This window comes from Schistocerca americana, chromosome 2 (assembly GCF_021461395.2).
Source record: "Schistocerca americana isolate TAMUIC-IGC-003095 chromosome 2, iqSchAmer2.1, whole genome shotgun sequence".
NCBI classification, from domain to species: domain Eukaryota; kingdom Metazoa; phylum Arthropoda; class Insecta; order Orthoptera; family Acrididae; genus Schistocerca; species Schistocerca americana.
The window spans coordinates 922323376-922345976 of record NC_060120.1 but is presented as its reverse complement, the minus strand read 5'-3'; the positions used below and the strand labels follow the sequence as shown (position 1 = coordinate 922345976).

At 44.3% G+C, this 22601-nt stretch overlaps 1 protein-coding gene across 1 annotated transcript in view; it reads left to right on the top strand.

The window, feature by feature from the left end:
- The first annotated feature begins 2199 nt into the window (after positions 1-2199).
- Positions 2200-22601, top strand: part of LOC124594551 (UDP-glycosyltransferase UGT5-like) — a 51747-nt gene continuing 31345 nt past the window's right edge. The window contains exons 1-2 of the mRNA XM_047132922.1: positions 2200-2631; positions 9782-10004. Of these exons, the coding sequence (XP_046988878.1) occupies positions 2200-2631; positions 9782-10004 (655 nt within the window). The remainder of the gene's footprint in view (positions 2632-9781; positions 10005-22601) is intronic.

Sequence of the window (22601 nt, the reverse complement as noted above, 5' to 3'; positions counted from 1 at the left end):
TACATAAAAAACAACAGTGAGCCTAGACACGACCACAGCAATAGACATCTGAAAGAAATTATGGTTCCTTCTCGCAGTCTTTAAAGCCCTATGCAACAGTCTCATCTTAACCAACACCTCTAAATCTACCTTCTTACGACGCATAAATAAAAAACATAAACCAGCACCTATCCGTTCCTGTTACCCAAAGGGACTTGCATTAAGCTGTCTTTTCTGTTGATGACAAACGCATGTATGTTACTCACTTCCCATCATTTTAACTTAACAAAATATTTGTTATGTTCTTTGAACTTGGAAAAGACTACTAGCTATATGACATTTTGCTCTGCTCTCCGTGTTGTTGTTTTTGGGGCGGAGGGTCGCTGAACGGTAAAAAAAAATGGTCAAATGTTTGTGAAATCTTATGGGACTTAAATGCTAAGGTCATCAGTCTCTAAGCTTACGCATTACTTAACCTAAATTATCCTAAGGACAAACACACACCCATGCCCGAGGGAGGACTCGAACCTCCGCCGGGACCTGCCGCACAGTCCATGACTGCAGCGCCTTAGACCGCTCGGCTAATAACGCGCGCTCAACGGTCAAGTCATATATATATATATATATATATATATATATATATATATATATATATATATATATATATATATATATATATATGTGTGTGTGTGTGTGTGTGTGTGTGTGTGTGTGTGTGTGTAATACATCATAATTTCATCTAGTCACTCGAGTAAGTGGATAGCTGTTAACAGCACCAATTCCCATATCGTCTACTCTATTTGTGGCGTGTCACAAGTGTCTGTCCTCTCTCCACTCCTGAACAGCTCTAAATTATCAACATTCCAAAATCACCTCTGGCTATATGCTCATGAAGTCATTTCCATAACTTTTTATTCTACGCTCTAGAATTTCCAACAACTTCTAAAATCCATTTCAACCGGTTTCCAGTAGACTCTCTTGATGCACTATCCTTAAGACCTGCAAAGGATTCTTCTTAAAAATTGTTCCCTACATTTACGCTTTATTAAAAGTGAAATATATTCTTCCAATTCCTCGAATATCATGCACTTCACCCTTTTTTCTGTACCTTCCTACCTTTAGGATCATGAATCATATCAAAGTTCATTAGACACACCTCGATCCGCACTGTACACAATTTTCTATTTCTTTGAAAACATACACCTATCTCTAATACTGATATATTGCCTAACTTTTACCAATATGTTCATCAAACTTTGCATTCGCTTATCGTTGTCCAACACAACTGAAAGCAACTGTACCAACACATCCTACCAAGAACAAAAATTTTAGACGTTTTACCCAAATCAAATTTAACTATCTCCTAAAACAGACTGCATATATTCATCCTACTAGCTATAATGTACAATTCCTTTACAACTAGAAATCAGGGGTCCTCTCCCCTCCATATCATTAATTAAAGTTTGCTTTTGACCCATATCTAAATTATATTATCGTCTTACCATCAAAATCCTTTATGAGAATGGAGGGTTTTCGGTTAATTTCATTGATTAAATCTTCTCGGAGTACCAGCCGAATCATAACATCGTCTTGTCGTAACATTTCGACGAGTTTCCTATTCGTCAAGCGAAGTCTGAAGGTGACTAGTAGGAAACACGTCGAAACGTTACATTACGACGCCCCGACTCGGCTGATAACCCGAGAGATTCCGTCAATCAAAATCATTTTTAATTCATGATAAACACAGACTCCATTGTTGCTACACCCAATGGCATTAGAAGTATTCAACTGCTCTCGTCCATTCATCCAAGATATCCAAACGTGTGTTGCAAGTCCTCGACAAACCATCTTTATCATTACTTTTAATCATCTCACCGGCTCGTGATACTGTAGTTACTGTTTATAACGTTCAATATTTGTTTCGTAAGCGCAGAATCATAATCATTATAATTTCTTAATCGTTCATTGCTCCTTAAACAACAGATAGCTTGTAACATTTGTCCTCCATTTTAGTGTCGGGCGCACTGATAGGAGTGGAAGATGATGTAAGAATTCTTCTTTGGAATAACTGTTGCAAACAACAGTTTAAATATTGCAAAATTGTTCTAAGGTAGTGAAGCATTGTAGAAAGCGTTGACAATTTGTTTCGTGTCTTAGGATGTAATTGCCCAAATTTGTTGTATTTCTTTCAGGAGGAACCACAGTTTCGATCTCGTAGTCATGGAGTGGTTTCCATACCATGCTTTCTACGGGCTGATCCACAAGGTTGGATCGCCTCCCATGGTAGGCGTCATCACGCTGACGCCATTCGCCCCCATCTACTACGCTATGGGAAACCCGATGAACCCGGCGTACATGCCGGACGTCTGGATCGGATACTCCCACCACATGAGTTTCTGGGAGCGCGCGTACAACGCGTTCTTCTACCTCTGGATCCACTACGTGTGGTTCTACGATTTGATGGCCGGTCAGGAGGCCATCATGAGGGATGTGTTTGGGCCGGACCCTCCGTCAGTGTACGAGACGGAGCGCAACTACAGCCTCCTCATCGTCAACAACCACTTCTGTCTGGAGTATCCACGCCCACACCTGCCAAACATCATCGAGATCCCTGGCATCCACGTGAAAACAGACGTCGAACCTCTACCCAAGGTGAGTGCAGCATGCAGGGTGAAAAGTATTTAAACCGACAAACTCTGGGAGATTGTAGGGGGCATCAAAACAAATATTTTCCCCTAATGTCATTTTTTCCTATGGGGAGTATTTAAACCGGTAGAGGAAGATTTCTCTGGCGGCATATTAATTAAACCAACAAACACTTTTCCACTTTTCTATGAACAAGAGACAACACATTAACACAACCCAATTTCAGTTACAGTAGATTTTCAAAAATGCCTCCATTGACACGTAAACAAAGGTCACACGTCGGATCATGGTCTGTCCGACGCGGGCAAAAGCCCCAGGAGTATCCTGAAATGCTCCTGCTGCTGCTATTATCCGGACAACCAGATCCTCTTCTGATGCAACAGGAGTTACGTAAACAAGGTTGCGCATCTCTCCCCAAGCAAAAAAGTCCAGAGGGGACATATCTGGGTATCGAGCAGGCCATGGTACAGGACCACGACTGCCAATCCACGTTTCTGGGAACCGTCGGTCCAGGAATCGACGCACACGACGACTAAAATGTGCCGGCGTCCCGTCACGTTGGAACCATATGCGTTGTCTCGTTGGGAGCGGGACGTCTTACAGCAATTCTGGCAATGCTCTGGCGACAAAATTGTAATAGTGCCTGCCATTTAATGGCGTAGGTAGCAAATACGGCCTAATTAAACAGTCCCCGACAACACAGACCCACACATTAACTAAGAACCGCACTTGATGAGCGCTACTAATTGTGGCATGTGGGATATCCTGACTCCAAACATGCGAATTGTGCATATTGAAGACTCCATCACGCCCGAACGTTGCTTCATCGGTATACAACACAGAGGATGGAAATGTACGATGCCTTTCACACTGCTCCAGCTACCACTGCGAAAACTGTGCTCTGGGTGGATAATCCATCGGTTCCAGGTTGTGGACACGCTGGAAGTGAAATGGACGTAACAATTGCTCTCGAAGGACTGTTCCTACATTTGTCTGATTCGTCCCCATGTTACGTGCAATTGCACGAGTGCTGATTGAAGGATCCCTCTCCACATGCTGCAAGACAGCTTCCTCAAATTTCAGCGTTCTTACCGTGCGACGGCGTCCCTGTCCAGGTAATCTGCTAAATGACCAGGTCTCACGCAGGCGTTGGTACACAGCAGCAAAGGTCGTATGATGCGGAACACGGCGATTAGGATATTATTGTTGATAAACCCGCTGTGCCGCTCGTCCGTTGTGGTGTGCTATGTAGTACGCACCGACCATATCAGTGTACTCACTCCAGTTGTGTCGCTCCATTAGTAAACAGTAGTAAACACACTGGTGGACAGCAGTTGCCTACAACAGAAGAGCTTAATACGCCCTCTAACAACTGAAGATCGTAATACGGCCTCTAACAACTGAAGAGCGTAATACGTCTCCACCGGTTTAAATAATCCTCATAGGAAAAAATGACATTAGGGATAAATATTTGTTTTGATGTTCCCTACAACCTCCCAGAGTTTGTCGGTTTAAATACTTTTCACCCTGTATATGATCCGTATTGCTGCGATAGCAGACAGGATGAAATTTTGAAATGGGAAAAAATTTGATATCGATTGAAATTACATGTTAACTGTTGCCAGTTTCAATTTATTTCAACAATGCTTTTCATAGATTGAAACCTCCTTCGTCAAGTGGATTTACGTCAGTTAATATTACATGATCGGATGGGCAGGGTCTGTAACAATCTGCGACTGATTGCCAATGATGCGGTAATGTACAGGAAAATGTCGTCGTTGAGCGACTGAATGAGGATATAGGATGATTTTTTTTTAAATATGTTTGCTATAAAGACTGGCAGATTGCTTTGAATATAAAAAATGTAAGTTGATGCAAAACGATCCTGTAATTTTCGAATATAGTATTAATGGTGGTTTGCTGGTAGCAGTCACGTCGATTAAATATCTAGGCGAGACGTTGCAAAGCGATATGAAATGAAATGACCACGTAAGGTCAGTAATAAGATAGCCGAATGTTCGACTTGGCTGTATTGAGTGAATTTTAGAGAAGTGTATCTCGTCTGTTGTAGAGGAGATACCGTATATAGCATAAGTGCAACCTTTTCTTGAGTACTGCACGAGTGTCTGAGATCCCCACGCGGTCGGATTAAAGGAAGTCTTTGAAGCACTAAGCTACAGACGGTGTCGGACAACAAGCAAATATTACGGAGATGTTTCGTGAACTCAAATGAGAATCCCCGGGATTATGACTTTCTTTTCGCGAAAAACTGTTGTCAAAGTTCACAGAACCGGCAAATGTGACTCATTGCGGAACTATTCAACTGCCGCCAACGTACATCTCCCGCAAGGACCACGAAGACAAGATAGGAAAAATTCGGGCACTTACAGACACATATAGATATCCGTTTTCCCTGAACCATTTTCGAGTGGAACATAAGGGGAATGACTAACAGTGGTGCAAAATATCCTCCGCCTTGCCCGCCCGGTTAGCCGTGCGGTCTGACGCACTGCATTCCGGACGGGAAGGCGTGCCGTTCCCCGGCACGAATCCGCCCGGCGGATTACTGTCGAGGTCCGGTGTGCCTGGCAGTCTGTTGATGGTTTTTAAGGCGGTTTTCCATCTGCCTAGGCGAATGCGAGCTGGTTCCCCTTAATCCGCCTCAGTTACACTATGTCGGCGATTGCTGCGCAAATGCCGCGCGGGATTAGCCGAGTGGTCTCAGGCGCTGCAGTCATGGACTGTGCGGTTGGTCCCGGCGGAGGTTCGAGTCCTCCCTCGGGCATGGGTGTGTGTGTTTGTCCTTAGGATAATTTAGGTTAAGTAGTGTGTAAGCTTAGGGACTGATGACCTTGGCAGTTAAGTCCCATAAGATTTCACACACATTTGAACATTTTTTTGCTGCGCAAACGCTGTCTCCACGTACGCGTACACCATAATTACCACGTCAACATTGAGGTTACACTCGTCTGGTGTGAGACGTTCCCGGGGAGGTCCACTGGTAGCCAAGCCGCACGATAACCATGGGTTCGGTGTGGGGCGGCAGTGAGGTGAGTGGACTGCTGTAGCCTGTTGTGGGGTTGTGTACCACTGAGGGCTACGGCAGGGACGAAACCTCTCCGCCGTTTCTAGTTCCCCAGTTCACAACACAAATCCTCCGCCTTGCACCATATCATGGGTTAAAGAATATGTATGTAGCTGTAGATGAAGTATTTACGACTCTGGGTAATCTGTGGCATTGTCTCCAATGGTAACTGGCCCTGTTTCTGGCGTGTTATATCACATACACGTAACATACACTTATTAACCACTGAAGTGACCCAAGATGAACGACAGAAGTTATCAAAGATGACCGCAAGTATCCTTAAGCTGTACGGACATGTACTGATCCACAGAAATCCACCTGTTAGTGAGGGTTCAACTCTCTGAAACCGGAGTGGAAACAAAAAAATTGTTATTGCTAGCAGGAAAATTGATCTTTCAATCGAGGACCTGACTGTATCCTCACATATACGAGAAGAAATTATATATTGTTTGTAATATGATGGTTTGTAACATTCAGAGAAACAAAAATACAGAATATTATTAGTGTTCAAACAGTAATGTCGAGGTTTGTAAAGCTATATAGAATTTACTAACAGCCTTAAATTGATAAAATATTTACAGGAAAAAAATCATGTAATACAGCTTGTGCTACAAGAATTTACTCTGAACATCATTGCTCATCAGCATTCATCCAGTTGACCATGTGGCATATCTCCGCAAATACGCGACTGAGTCGAAAAATATTTGATTAACAGAAAACACGGAGTATGTACGGTGATTGTTCCACAGAAATGAAACATTCGATTAAGTAAGTATAAGAGCACAGCTCACAATCTCAGTATACATACACGATTTACCAGGCACGATCAGCAGTGCTGTAAGATTGTTAGCCCGCGATGCCGCTTTTACAGGAAAATATCGCCGCTGGACAGTTCTAACGAATTTCAGAAAGACATGGATAAAATTTCCAGTTGATGTGATAAAAGGTATCTCTCTTTAAACGTGGATAAATATAAAATAATGACTACAGCAAAGCGAAAAAACTCGCTCTACTTACGTCACCCCAACTTCCTTAGCTAAGCAAGAACCGGTGAGCATTAGTTATCAGGAGACAAGCTGACGTGCGCAGGGCGTATCTTGCAAGCGTTATTACGCCTTTCCAGAACTTTAGAAGATGGAATGAGATTACAATTAGCGTTGTCCACTAAGTGAGATTTGGCCGCAAGTACTGTAATATTTACCTAGCAGTTTGTATAAACAATTATGCTTTGATTATTTTCGTATAAATGGTCTGATAGTTTAGAGTAGTGGTCGTCAAACTGCGGCCCGACTCAACTATTCCAGCGGCCCGCGACTCTCAACCGTATTGTACAACGTGCGTCTGAAAAATTCGTTGAATGGTCTCAGAAAATAAAGAAACAATAGTTACAAACAGAATACGTTTTCTAGACTTCGAAGTAATCACTGTTAACTAGAACACACTTCCGACAAGGGTTGTAAAGTTCTTGGCAAGCGTCAGCAAATGCTTCTTGAGGAGTCGCTCGGGGCAGCGTGGCGACGAGCAGTGTCTGCGAAGCGTAAGCCTTTCAGAGGCAATTTAAGGAAGAGGAACAAAAAGAAGGTTTCCGGCGCCATACTTGGAGAATAATTAGGGTACTAAAGACCAGTTAACTTGCGCCGACTGAGACCGCTGAGAACGCAGACATGGTGGATATCCAAGAACGCATGACCACGTGTGCTTCGAAAGATTTCGGAAGAAGCGTTTCCTGACAGTTTCCAACAACTTTACAACCGGTGGCAGAAGTCTCTCCTGTCTAACGGTGATCACTGTGAAGGCCAGTAAAGATACTTTGTTTGTAATTATTGTTTCTTTTACTGTCTGAGATCATTCCCCGATCTTTTCAGACGTACCTTGTGTAATAATATGATCTAGCAACCAGCAGCCGAATTCAACTACCAACGTTAAGAAATGTTTATCCCTCACAGTACCAAGGAGGGTAGGGGCGTAGGGGTACTTTGAAACCACCTTTCGAATATATTGTAGTCTAGTCAGTTGCTTCACATTTTAAAGCTTGGAAAAAAAATTTAATGTTTGTAATAATTTCTTCTTCCAAATTTCACAAATTTCTTAAATTTTTCAGTTAAATTTAACGATAAAATTTAAGTCTTAGTAGTGGTTGTCAGGTTTCCCAGTCACTGTCATATTCAACATTCTCAGGTTCAGGACGTTACTCACACATCAACATGTATTTTTTGAGTAAAAAATGACTGAATCTCGCATTTTTAATTAGTTTAAGGCGGGTGTAGGGTACCCTCCCCCTCCCCCCCCCCCCCCAATGTCGATAGTACACATTACTGGAAGTATGTTGATACTGCTCAGAGTGTGCTAAAATATATTTTCAGGCTCTGAACCCTACTTAACCATCAGTATCACTTCAAAAAACATGTTTTTAACCTAAGGCAACAACAATTAACGAATTTTTTCAAATTTTTTATAGTGTGTATGAAGTAACTATGCTTAGTAATTCGCGTTAAAGAAAATGCATTGGTATTTCTAGGGTAAAGAGGGTAGATTTCCTATTCAGTAACAGACAAAAATACAGAGACAGTAATATTTTAAGATGTGCTTAATTTTAGTTGATGTTGACGAATTTGGTTGTGATCTAAGGACAGGTGGTCGCTAACTCAGGGGCAGCGGCGTAAGTAGTGGTCCCGCTGGAGGTTACAGTATGTGTGAATTGGAATATTTTGTTGCTTGTCTTGGTGTACTGACAGCTCACGGACGTGATTGGCTCGTAACGATCAGCTGCCATGGTATGAATATCAGATGGAAGTAACATGGAATCGTATCCCGCCCGGTTGGCCGTGCGGTCTAACGCACGGCTTTCCGGAGTGGGAAGGAGCGCCGGTCCCCGGCACGAATCCTCCGGGCGGTCTTGTGTCGAGGTCCTGTGAGCCGGCTTGTCTGTGGATGGTTTTTAGGCGGTTTTCCATCTACCTCGGCGAATGCGGGCTGGTTCCCCTTATTCCCCCTCAGCTACACTATGTCGGCGATTGCTGCGCAAACAAGTTCTCCACGTACTCGTACACCACCATTACTCTACCACGCAAACATAGGGGCTACACTCGTCTGGTGTGAGACGTTCCCACCGCACAATAACCCTGGGTTCGGTGTGGGGCGGCGGAGTGGTGAAGTGGACTGCAGTAGTCGTCGTGGGGTTGTGGACCACTGCGGCTGCGGCGGGGACGGAGCCTCTCCTTTGTTTCTAGGCCCCTGGTTAACATACAATACAACATGGAATCGTGAATGTGCATTATAGATAGTCGGTCATCTTCAGCTGCGCTTCATATTTGTTGCAACGAATATGAAGTTAAATTAAGGTTGGTGGTTGGTTGTTTCGGGGAAGGAGACCAGACAGCGAGGTCATCGGTCTCATCGGATTAGGGAAGAACGGGGAAGGAAGTCGGCCGTGCCCTTTCAGAGGAACCATCCCGGCATTTGCCTGGAGTGATTTAGGGAAATCACGGAAAACATAAATCAGGATGGCCGGACGCGGGATTGAACCGTCGTCCTCCCGAATGCGAGTCCAGTGTCTAACCACTGCGCCACCTCGCTCGGTGACAGGAAGTGTTCCGCCTTTTAACAATCAGTGCTTTGGGACCTACAGCCAACTTTTCGCGCCTTTCCTATAGGTAGTCTGTTGTAGCTCATCATATATCAGTATATGTAGGTTACAAATTAACAAGATCGGTTAATATAGGGGCCGAGTTGCCGTCCTACAGTGTCAGTATTGGCACTTGAGCAAAACGTTTGACGGCCACTGGTCTAGAGACGTCGTCAGTGTGAAACAATCAGGAATTAAACATGCAAAATGGGACCACTTTGAAGAGCTGCACAGAAATTCCGTCCCACGCTAACCTAGGTGAACCACTTCCTGTATGCGATCTGAAAATTGAAAAGCTCATTCATAAGACGTTTTTCACTTCTACTGACCATGATTTCAGTAAATTTTAATCGTTCTTTTAGGCACTTACGAACTGCTTTTGCAACTTTAGAAAGACAGAATCTGTCCGTCCCCTGGCAGGTATTGACGTGCCCTGACGATTGCAGGACATCCAGGAATTCCTGGACGACGCTAAGCACGGGGCGGTCTACTTCAGCCTCGGCTCCCTCGCCAAGAGCAGCTCTCTACCCTGGGAGAAGGTCCAGGCCTTCGTGGAGGCTTTCCAGGAGCTGCCGCAGAGGGTCCTCTGGAAGTGGGAGAACGACTCCCTGCCGGGGCAGTCAGCCAATGTGATGGTCAGCAAGTGGATACCTCAGCAAGACGTTCTCCGTAAGTTATCATTCTCCATTGCACTAAATAGGTCTGAAGCAGGGTTAATCGATTGTTTTTGTGTATTGCGATAAAATTAAATCAACATTTTCAAAGTGCCCTGTGCTCCGAAGCAATAACCCAAATTTCAGTCTGAATTTGAAATCAAAATATCAGTTTTCCAATTCGTCTAGAAGTCAGGAAATATTTTTCTCAAATGTAAAATTTAATTTGCTAATAAAGAAACAAGTAGTCACTACATCAAATGAAGGTGGTGCACGGATGCCATAAAGTTGAGGGACTTGAGGCAAACCATGTTTTCATCCTTAGCGTGGAACAGCATTGGCAGTAGGGATGGGGAATGATATAAGAGGCGCAAATTTGCTATAGAAGCGACGTTCTCAAAAGGAAGCTCTGAGCAGGACGTCGAGAATTTTTTTACAACATTGGCACAAGCACATATCCGGTTTCCGGTTTCCGGAAACTGTCAGGTGCAATTAATGTGCGGAGACTCGTCTCAGCTGAGAGGGTGAAATCGTCTAACAGTTCTGCCTGCGGATGGAAGAAAAATAAAGTGGCACAGAGTAATATTTGCGACATTGCCGTCGTTCTTTATGGGGCTCGTGGTCTAGGGGTTTGCCTTTTTGGTTGGTAATCAAAAGTTCTCGGTCCCTGTTTCTAACCCCGCCACCGTTTAAATTTTGAACAACAATCGTCGGCAGTGGCGGCCGAAGACTTCCGGAATAAAAAGTCGCCCTCATTCTGCCAACGGCCTGGTCAAAGAGAGTGGAGGAGCGGACAGAGTTCAGTACACTCCCTCGCCCTTGGGATAGGAAACTGTCTCTGAAGGTGGAAGAATCAGCAATAATCAACGCCATGAGGATGCAGAAAGCAATGGAAACCACTGTTTGATGTCTCTGTATCTGACATCATATCTCCTGAACTATGTGTCATACAATGATATAATTTTGCGGGTACATTCAATGGTATATGTTAATACGGTCTGCAGAATGCGTCGCGAATACAGTTAGTAGTAAAACAAACAAACAAACACTGTCCGAACAGATCTTGAAGGTCAAACGGTACTTACGGTCCGCCGTGTCATTCTCTGCTCTTAATAGTAACCGGATGCGGATACGAAGAGGCAACTGGTCAGCACACCGCTCTCCAAGCCGTTGTCAGTTTTCGTGATGGGTGCCGCTACTTCTTAGTCAAGTAGCTCCTCAATTGGCCACACAAGGGCAGAGTACACACATCTTGCCAACAGCACTCGACAGACCCAGATGGCGATCGATCGACCGATGGCGCTTAACTTCGGTGATATAACGAGAATCGGTGTTAGCACTGCGACAAGGCCGGAAGTTTTACTGGATGAACAGCGAAAGTGTAGTAAGCGATAAATTTTTTCCTTTTATCATTATATGTGGGTGGTCAGATATAGGGAGTTTCGCGAAGATTTGAAATTGTGTGTAAAGTTTATTGTAAGACTCTAACAGCTCATATTCTCAAATGTTGGTTGACTAAATGATGGGTAAGAGCGCGTCGTGGGTTGCATTGCTTTTTGACGCCCACTACCACCCCTTTGATAGGTAGGTGGTTATGACCCCCACGGCGATGAGTTGCACTCAGTAAGTCCGATTGAAATCGGTCCATTCGTTTAGGAAGGAGATATGTAACATACATATTTATATGGGTACATCCATTTTTATAATTTGTATGGATTTATGGATTTCACGACAACACCATGTTGAAATTCAACGTCTAACGTAAGTGTCTGTACGGCTAAATTTGAAGCAGCACTAGCAATATGTGTCATGACCATGACGTCACAAGGCTCGATCCGAGTTCGCAAACGCGAATGAAGTCTCTTGTGTAGCGTACTCGACTGGGGGACGACAAGAGAGAAGATCGGGTTGTAGAGGACACAACAGGAGCCTTGAACGATCACGCCGTATAGTCTCAGTAGACATCAAACACACACACACACACACACACAAGGATATTCCAATACACTATGACGCGTGCTCTAGGGGTAGCGTCTTTGATTCATAATCAAAACCTCTTCGGTCCCGGGTTCGATCCACGCCGCCACTGCCTAAATTTTGATAAATAATCAGCATTGGAGGCCGAAGACTTACGGCATAAGAAGTCAGCTTCATTCTGCCAACGGCCTTGTCAAAGAGGGCGGAGGAGCGGATAGAGGTTCAGGGCACTCTCTTGTCCTAGGGGTGGGAAATTGCCCCTAAAGGCGGAAGAATCAGCAATGATCAACGACATGAGGATGCAGAAGGCAATGGAAACCACTGCATTAAAGACACGTAACGTGTATCCACAGGACATGTGGCCTGTAATTGAAGAAGTGTCGTGATGATCGCTCCATTGGTAAAAGATTCCGGAATAGTCCCCCATTCGGATCTCCGGGAGGGGACTGCCAAGGGGGAGGTTACCATGAGAAAAAGATTGAATAATCAACGAAAGGATAAAGTTCTACGAGTCGGGGCGTGGAATGTCACAAGCTTGAAAGTGGTAGGGAAACTAGAAAATCTGAAAAGGGAAATGCAAAGGCTCAATCTAGATATAGTAGGGGTCAGTGAAGAGAAGTGGAAGGAAGACAAGGATTTCTGGTCAGATGAGTATCGGGTAATATCAACAGCAGCAGAAAATGGTATAACAGGTGTAGGATTCGTTATGAATAGGAAGGTAGGGCAGAGGGTGTGTTACTGTGAACAGTTCAGTGACCGGGTTGTTCTAATCAGAATCGACAGCAGACCATCACCGACAACGATAGTTCAGGTATACATGCCGACGTCGCAAGCTGAAGATGAACAGATAGAGAAAGTGTATGAGGATATTGAAAGGGTAATGCAGTATGTAAAGGGGGACGAAAATCTAATAGTCATGGGCGACTGGAATGCAGTTGTAGGGGAAGGAGTAGAAGAAAAGGTTACCGGAGAATATGGGCTTGGGACAAGGAATGAAAGAGGAGAAAGACTAATTGAGTTCTGTAACAAGTTTCAGCTAGTAATAGCGAATACCCGGTTCAAGAATCACAAGAGGAGGAGGTATACTTGGAAAAGGCCGGGAGATACGGGAAGATTTCAATTAGATTACATCATGGTCAGACAGAGATTCCGAAATCAGATACTGGATTGTAAGGCGTACCCACGAGCAGATATAGATTCAGATCACAATATAGTAGTGATAACGAGTAGGCTGAAGTTCAAGACATTAGTCAGGAAGAATCAATACGCAAAGAAGTGGGATACGGAAGTACTAAGGAATGACGAGATACGTTTGAAGTTCTCTAACGCTATAGATACAGCAATAAGGAATAGCGCAGTAGGCAGTACAGTCGAAAAGGAATGGACGTCTCTAAAAAGGGCCATCACAGAAGTTGGGAAGGAAATCATAGGTACAAAGAAGGTAGCTGCGAAGAAATCATGGGTAACAGAAGAAATACTTCAGTTGATTGATGAAAGGAGGAAGTACAAACATGTTCCGGGAAAATCAGGTATACAGAAATACAAGTCGCTGAGGAATGAAATAAATAGGAAGTGCAGGGAAGCTAAGACGAAATGGCTGCAGGAAAAATGTGAAGACATCGAAAAAGGTATGGTTGTCGGAAGGACAGACTCAGCATACAGGAAAGTCAAAACAACCTTTGGTGACATTAAAAGCAACGGTGGTAACATTAAGAGTGCCACGGGAATTCCACTGCTAAATGCAGAGGAGAGAGCAGATAGGTGGAAAGAATACATTGAAAGCCTCTATGAGGGTGAAGATTTGTCTGATGTGATACAAGAAAAAACAGGAGTCGATTTAGAAGAGATAGGGGATCCAGTATTAGAATCGGAATTTAAAAGAGCTTTGGAGGACTTACGGTCAAATAAGGCAGAAGGGATAGATAACATTCCATCAGAATTTCTAAAATCATTTGGGGGAAGTGGCAACAAAACGACTATTCACGTTGGTGTGTAGAATATATGAGTCTGGCGACATACCATCTTACTTTCGGAAAAGCATCATCCACACAATTCCGAAGACGGCAAGAGCTGACAAGTGCGAGAATTATCGCACAATCAGCTTAACAGCTCATGCATCGAAGCTGCTTACAAGAATAATATGCAGAAGAATGGAAAAGAAAATTGAGAATGCGCTAGGTGACGATCAGTTTGGCTTTAGGAAAAGTAAAGGGACGAGAGAGGCAATTCTGACGTTATGGCTAATAATGGAAGCAAGGCTAAAGAAAAATCAAGACACTTTCATAGGATTTGTCGACCTGGAAAAAGCGTTCGACAATATAAAATGGTGCAAGCTGTTCGAGATCCTGAAAAAAGTAGGGGTAAGCTATAGGGAGAGGCGGGTCATATACAATATGCACAACAACCAAGAGGGAATAATAAGAGTGGACGATCAAGAACGAAGTGCTCGTATTAAGAAGGGTGTAAACAAGGCTGTAGCCTTTCGCCCCTACTCTTCAATCTGTACATCGAGGAAGCAATGATGGAAATAAAAGAAAGGTTCAGGAGTGGAATTAAAATACAAGGTGAAAGGATATCAATGATACGATTCGCTGATAACATTGCTATCCTGAGTGAAAGAGAAGAAGAATTAAATGATCTGCTGAACGGAATGAACAGTCTAATGAGTACACAGTATGGTTTGACAGTAAATCGGAGAAATACGAAGGTAATGAGAAGTAGTAGAAATGAGAACAGCGAGAAACTTAACATCAGGATTGATGGTCACGAAGTCAATGAAGTTAAGGAGTTCTGCTACCTAGGCAGTAAAATAACCAATGACGGACGGAGCAAGGAGGACATCAAAAGCAGACTCGCTCTGGCAAAAAAGGCATTTCTGGCCAAGAGAAGTCTACTAATATCAAATACCGGCCTTAATTTGAGGAAGAAATTTCTGAGGATGTACGTCTGGAGTACAGCATTGTATGGTAGTGAAACATGGACTGTCGGAAAACCGGAACAGAAGAGAATCGAAGCATTTGAGATGTGGTGCTATAGACGAATGTTGAAAATTAGGTGGACTGATAAGGTAAGGAATGAGGTGGTTCTACGCAGAATCGGAGAGGAAAGGAATATGTGGAAAACACTGATAAGGAGAAGGGACAGGATGATAGGACATCTGCTAAGACATGAGGGAATGACTTCCATGGTACTAGAGGGAGCTGTAGAGGGCAAAAACTGTAGAGGAAGACAGAGATTGGAATACGTCAAGCAAATAATTGAAGACGTAGGTTGCAAGTGCTACTCTGAGATGAAGAGGTTAGCACAGGAAAGGAATTCGTGGCGGGCCGCATCAAACCAGTCAGTAGACTCATGACAAAAAAAAAAAGGTTCACGTTCCGAAAACTGTGCAGTAGCCACTGTCTGTGGCATGATGCAGCGAGTCCTTGGTAGACTGAGGTTACGCAGTTCCCGTAAATTACAAGCCAGTGATTCGTCGGAGCGGATGTGGCGCCCGACACCCTCCCAGAAGTATTCCGCTGATTACAAATCGGGTGAATTTTGCGGCCAAGGAATCAACGTGAGTGAAATATCATGCTTCTCAAACTACTGTTACGCGTTCTACAGCTGTGACACGGATAGTTATCCTGCTGGAAGACGGCATGGCCATCGGGGAAGACATCAAGCATGAAGGAATACAGGTAGTCCTCAATAATGTTCACGTAGTGCCCAGCTGTCGCGGTGCGTTAGATTACTACTACAGGTGTCATGGAAGCCCAGGTGCATGTGCTCCATAAAATAATGGTGCCACCACCAGTCTGAATCCGTACTGTGAGGCATGTTTCGACCAAACGTTCGCCTGGATGATACCGAATCTAGACACGATCACCCACTTGGTGTAACAAGAACCGTGGTTCATCCGACCAGGAGACACTGAAGACCAAGTTAATACACATACTCCACTCGCTTTGTTCGCTTCGTTTTCGTTCCTCACTGTGCGGTGTTAGACAACTGATGATAACATTGTTGCAGTACAGTCCTGAGCTCGTTGCTCTCCTTTTCGACTTTCTCCAATGTCATGAGAGGTAGGGATCATTGTCACGCACATCAAGCATCAGTATTGGAGGCCACCGCGGCTTAGATCAGACATGGTTCTGTACAGGCTTAACGAACACCTCCTCCTTGCCAGTTTCTTTCAAGGTTGTTCTACGTACTAGAAGTGTTGACAGGCAGCGAGCGACCTGTCGGGAGTCTTCCCGTAAAAAGATAAGCGGATAGGTTATCAGGCAAAAATTCGATTGTGCTGTAAGGTGAGTCACTTTGTTACGTGAGTCCTGGTATGTGCCTCAGGCAGGAGAGAAATGTGAGCATAATTTTAGTGTGCTTTTGGTTCCCAGTGCAGTAGTATTCTATCGATATCGCATAGAAAGGCCTGTGGGATGCGGACAGTAGTCACTAAAGTATAAACATATTAAGTGCAATACAACGAATCCACACAACAGTATGAAACATTTTACTACTACAGTGTTAATATTTTTTTTATAAAATAAGGTAAAATATTAATTGTAACAATTGCTTTGAAGATATTCTTCAATGGCATAGACCGGGTTGTCCAACTGAAAGTTTTTTACATCAGTCTCAAACTCCGCCACATTACCCGTTATCCACTGAAGAGCCAAAGAAACTGGTACTATCGTGTAGGGCCCCCGCGAGAACGCAGAAGGAACGCAACACTACGTGGCATGGACTCGACTAACGTTTGTAGTAGTGCTGGAGGGAAGTGACACTATGAATCCTTCAGGGCTGCCCATAGATCCATAAGAGTACGAGGAGGTGGGCCGGCCGCTGGTGGCCGAGCGGTTCTGGGCGCGCCAGTGTGGAACCGCGCGACCGCTACGGTCGCAGGTTCGAATCCTGCTTCGGGCATGGATGTGTGTGATGTCCTTAGGTTAGTTAGGTGTAAGTAGTTCTAAGTTTAGGGGACTGTTGACCTCAGATGTTGAGTCCCATAGTGCTCAGAGCCATTTCAACCATTTACAAGGAGGTGGAAATCTCTTGTGAACAGCACGTTGCAAGGCATCACAGATATGTTCAATAATGAAACTTCCTGGCAGATTAAAACTGTGTGCCGGACTGAGACTCGAACTCGGGACCATTCTCATTCTGGAAACATCCCCCAGGCTGTGGCTAAGCCATGTCTCCGCAATATCCTTTCTTTCACGAGTGCTAGTTCTGCAAGGTTCTCAGGAGAGCTTCTGTAAAGTTTGGAAGGTAGGAGACGAGGTATTGGCAGAATTGAAGCTGTGAGGACGGGGCGTGAGTCGTGCTTGGGTAGCTCAGTTGGTAGAGCACTTGCCCGCGAAAGGCAAAGGTCCCGAGTTCGAGTCTCGGTCCAGTACACATTTTTAATCTGCCAGGAAGTTTCATATCAGCGCACATTCCGCTGCAGAGTGAAAATCTCATTATGCTCAATAATGTTCATGTTAAGGGAGTTTCGTGGCGATCGGAAGTGTTTCCACTCTAAAAGTGTTTCTGGAGCCACTCTGTAGCAATTCTGGACGTGTGGAATTTCCCAAGTCCGTCGGAATGCTCAATGGACATGAATGGATGTAGATGATCAGACAGAATCCTTACGTACAAATCACATGTCAGAGTTGTATCTAGGCGTACCTGGGGTTCGATATCATTCCAATTGCACACGCCCCACACCATTACAGAGCCTCCAACATCTTGAAAAATCCCCTACTGACGGGCAGGGTCCGTGGATTCATGAGGTTGTCTCCATACCTGTACACGCCCATCCACTCGATAAAATTTGAAGCGACACTCGTCCGACTAGGCAACATGTTTCCAGTCATCAGTAATCCAATTTCAGTGTTCACGGGACCAGGCGAGGCGTAAAGCTTTGTGTTGTGCAATCATCAAGGGTACACAAATGGGCCTTCGGTTCCGAAAGCCCGTATCGATGATGTTTCGTGGAATGGTTCGCATGCTGACACTTGTCGATGGCCCAGCACTGAAATCTGCAGCACTTTGCACTTCTGCTACGTTGAAAGATTCACTTCAGTCGTCGTAGGTCTTTTTCTAGCATGATCTTTTTCCTGCGGCAGCGATGTTTGAGATTTTATGATTTACCGTATTCCTGATATTCACAGTACACTCGTGAAACAGTCGTAAGGTAAAATCCCCGCTTCTTCGCTATCTCGGAGATGCTGAGTCCCATCGCTCGTGCGCCGACCATAACACCACCTTCAGACTGTTAAATCTTGATAAGCTGCCCTTGTAGGAGCAGTAACCGATCTAACAACTGTACCAGAAACTTGTTCTCGTATATTGGCGTTGCCGACCGCAGCGCCGTATTCTGCCTGTTTCCACATCACTGTATTTGAATACGCATGCCTATATCAGTTTCTTTGGCGCTTCAGTGTATGTTGAGTGTCGTGTGGCAGATGGTTGAATACATGTGCATCCATTTAAAAATCAACCTCTCCATCACGCACAGAGGCTATAACATGATGATGGACACGGCAACACGGTCTAACTGTCTGTTACTTTAGTATTTGAGAATTTTAAGTATTTTATAATATGACCTGACAACCCACCCAAAAGGATTCACACCGGTCGCAGATGCCTAGGTATTTATAACACACGTACGACGGCCAAAGTAAAAACCATATAAAATACATGCTGACAATACGAAGGAAAGCGTTTCTCAAGAAGAAAAAAATTGCCAACATAGAATACAAATTTGTTAGGAAGTCTCTGCTGAAGATGATTGTATGTAATATAACCTTGTATGGAAATTCGATGTAAACGATAAACAGTTTAGAGAAGCGCATGAATCGTGGTGATACAAGGGACTGTTGAAAATTAAGTGGATACATCGAATAACAGGCGAGATACTGAACCAAAATGCAAAAAAAGTAATTTGCGGCACAGCTTAATAGAAAGAAAGGATCAGTTGCTGTGATCCATCCTGAGGTGTCAAAGAATCATTAAGTTGGTAATGGAGGGAAGTATGGGTAGCAATGAATGTAGAGGGAGATCATGGTCTGAGTATATGCACATCAGCAAAAGTGTCCCGTCTCCTCGATATGTGGTTCATCTGTATTGATTTTGTGACTGTTCCTGTGCCAATCGAGGGGTCACCGCTGACGTTGTTTGTAAGCATACACATCGTCATCATTGTATCGTATTGTATTGTATCTTAACCGGGGACCTAGAAACGACGGTGAGGCTCCGTCCCCGCAACAGCCGCAGCCGCAGTGGTCCACAACCCCACGACGACTGCCGCAGTCCACTTCACCCCTCCGCCGCCCCACACCGAACCCAGGGTTATTGCGCGGTTCGGCCCCCGGTGGACCCCCACACCAGACGAGTGTAACCGCTATGTTTGCGTGGTAGAGTAATGGTGGTGTACGCGTACGTGGAGAACTTGTTAGCGCAGCAATCGCCGACATAATGTAACTGAGGCGGAATAAGGAGAACCAGCCCGCATTCGCCGAGGCAGATGGAAAACCGCCTAAAAACCATCCACAGACTGGCCGGTTCACCGGACCTCGGCACAAATCCACCGGGCGGATTCGTGCCGGGGACCAGGCGCTCCTTCCCGCCCGGAAAGCCGTGCGTTAGACCGCACGGCCAACTAGGCGGGCCATCGTCACCATAGTGCTACCTGCGGGTAGAGCGCCACACTCGAATGGATTTTGGCATTTCACATGTAATTCAATCTTCAGTAGCGACACATTAGAGATGTCTGTGGAACAACAGAGTGAACCCCATCGTTCCACGAAGGAGTATCACATACAATGGTCGAGTTCGCGTCTTCACGTTACATGCGGAACACTTGTCAACCACGGACGTCACTCGACATGTGTACCGAAGTCGAAGTGATGTGGTTCTCACTTGAAATCGGTTTCCAATTGACAGCTACTTTCACCGCACAGGGCTTCCACGTTCGACAGGTGCACAGTATGATCGATATCTAAGAATTTGGATTCAAAGGAACCCTGGGCTAAGTGCTTCAAATCTAAATTCGGCGTTCGAGGAGGCTACAAGAAACCATATATTTCGTCATACTGTTAGCTAATGATTGCTAGATGTGAATCTCCATACCCGACGAGCATGGCGAGTACCACGTCATACACCACATCATAAACTCTATTACAAATGGGCAAGACGTCGTGCAGAATAGACGCCCGAGGATTGGCGTCAGGTGTTTACAGACGAAACACGTATCTGTTTGTACCCTGATAATCGCAAACAACGTGTTTCGAGACAACTCGGTAAAATGGAATAACTCCAACACCGTATCCAATACGTGTAACATGGTGGTGGTGGAGTGATGTTCGGGGATGCCATTACACGGTGCCACCGTACACCTCTCGTGGTTGTTGGGGGCAATCTCATTGCTCTGTGGTACAAGGACGAGGTTCTGCAGCCAATAGTGTGACTGTACCCATAACATTTTCGTAACCATTTAATCCTGATGAATAATAATTAGCGTGGTCATCATGCTGCTCTAGTGAACACACTCCTTCAGCATGCTAGGATCAACGATATGGAGTGGCCTGCCTGTTATCCGGACACTCACCCAATCGAAAATGTGTGGGATCGATTTAAACGAGCTGGTTTTGGACTTCCCAATGACCACGCACTATGCGCGATCTGCGTAGGATCGCCATTGGAGAGTGGGACAGTTTGGGCCAGGGCTGGCTCGATGATTTGTTCGACGGTATACCACGATGGATTCAAGCATGCATTCGAGCAAAGGAACAGTCCAGAACGTAATTTTTTATTTTTTCATCTGGGTGCTTTGAAAATGAATAAATGAATTTGTACGCATTGCACATAGCCAACTCTTGTTTTGTGTGAGATGAATATCAAAATAAAAGGATGATGCAAAATTTTCTGAGTGTGTGTAGTAAGCAGGTTCGTATGGATGTAGGTTGCAGTAGCTATGCAGGGATGAAACGGCTTGCACATGACAGAGTAGCATGGAGAGCTGCATCAAACCATTCATCGGACTGAAGCACAGAACAAAAACAATGGTGCACCCTAAAAATAAAAATAAAAATCTTTCTGAACAGGACATAGGTCTGTATGTAACCTCACTGACACACCCAGGAAACAGACCTCATCGTCCTCCAAAGGAATATACAGTATATGTAAAAGTTAATGTAAGCTTAACTGTAAATCACCTAATAAAGGCAGGGTGCTGTCGTGGCGAAGAATATAGGTAAATAAACTTGAATGAAGGTGAAAAATTGTTTTATGTATTTTGTTTCTTCGTTTGTCTGTCAGTACAGGATTTACACTCAGTACGCATAATGTTGAAACGTTCGCTAATCAATATTATAAAAGAAAGGAAACGGAAGATACAAGAAGTTTTTTATTCGCTTCATGCCAATTTCAGTCTGCTGCCTTAGATGTTTGGCTCCTACAAATTGTTTGTGAGAGCGTCTTTTGGAATTGATTAAAGCATTAACATTATGCGTCCTGGAATATCGGTATATCTGCAAAATGTGTGTCTCGCTGCGTTACCATTAGGAGATGTGGAGTACAGTGCATATTCGGTGAAAGTTTTGTGCTGTTTAGCCAGAAAGTTGCGCAGAAAGATCGGGGTGCGTGGGCGGGTGTCCTCATACGGCAGAAACCGTTTTCGAATCCTACATAGCTTTGATCGAACATATACGTTACAATATAAAACCACTGTAGAGGCTTGTGATTTGATCACTGATAACTACAATCTACTTCCTAAAAATTTGTTTACCCATTTCGGACAAAGCTTATCATCAGAACACCGGCCAAGAAAGTGAAAGTACAAGCACAACGAATATATGGGATAACATACTCGAATACATTGACAAGTAAGCTACGTACCTTATAAGAGGACCTAATACATAATATTGTGTCACACGAATTCAGTCTTGATACTGGTGGTCAACTGACCACGGACTACCATTACAAAAACTAGCTATAAGTTATAAGTACTTGCCACTAGGTGGTCCTATGGAGTGGCGTTGGAAGAGCTTGCCTTTATGGAATGGCTGGCTTCGTCATTCTCAGAGGGCGTCCTGGAAAAGAATGTCTATAGAAACGCTCTCTGTAGTTTGCTTCCTTCCGTCTAAAATCTTCAGAAAGAAAAAGCTCGATCGCTCTTAACTCGCTATGTTCAGTGTTCGTTCCTTTGTCTTGCCCTACCGTATCGTATAATAAAAACCGGTCAATACACAAATGCATGACAACCAAAACTCCGCTGTTTTTGTATCCCTCAACATTAAAAAGTCCGATGAACATGTATGACATTCCGGTCTTCTTTTCAAAATCCACTTCCACTTAACAAAGTTCGCCTTATTGCAGCCTTACTATTTAATCGGCCATCCTTTGTCACTATTAACAATGCCAGTTGCTACTGCAAGATCACCCTAAGGCTCCGTCTTCGCTTCTCTCGTTTATCTCTGCTACATGCGCAAACACCCTCCACCAGTTCACCTCCTTCAGCACGCTACTTTTATCGTTTTCCTCGCCCTCTACCCTACAGTTGAAAAATTCAAATGATCCCTCCAAATTCACCTTAATCAGTTTACTTCCTGTTGCCACCAATGGCTCCTCAAGGTCAACTCCTCCAAAATCTACACAATAACCATAAGAAGAA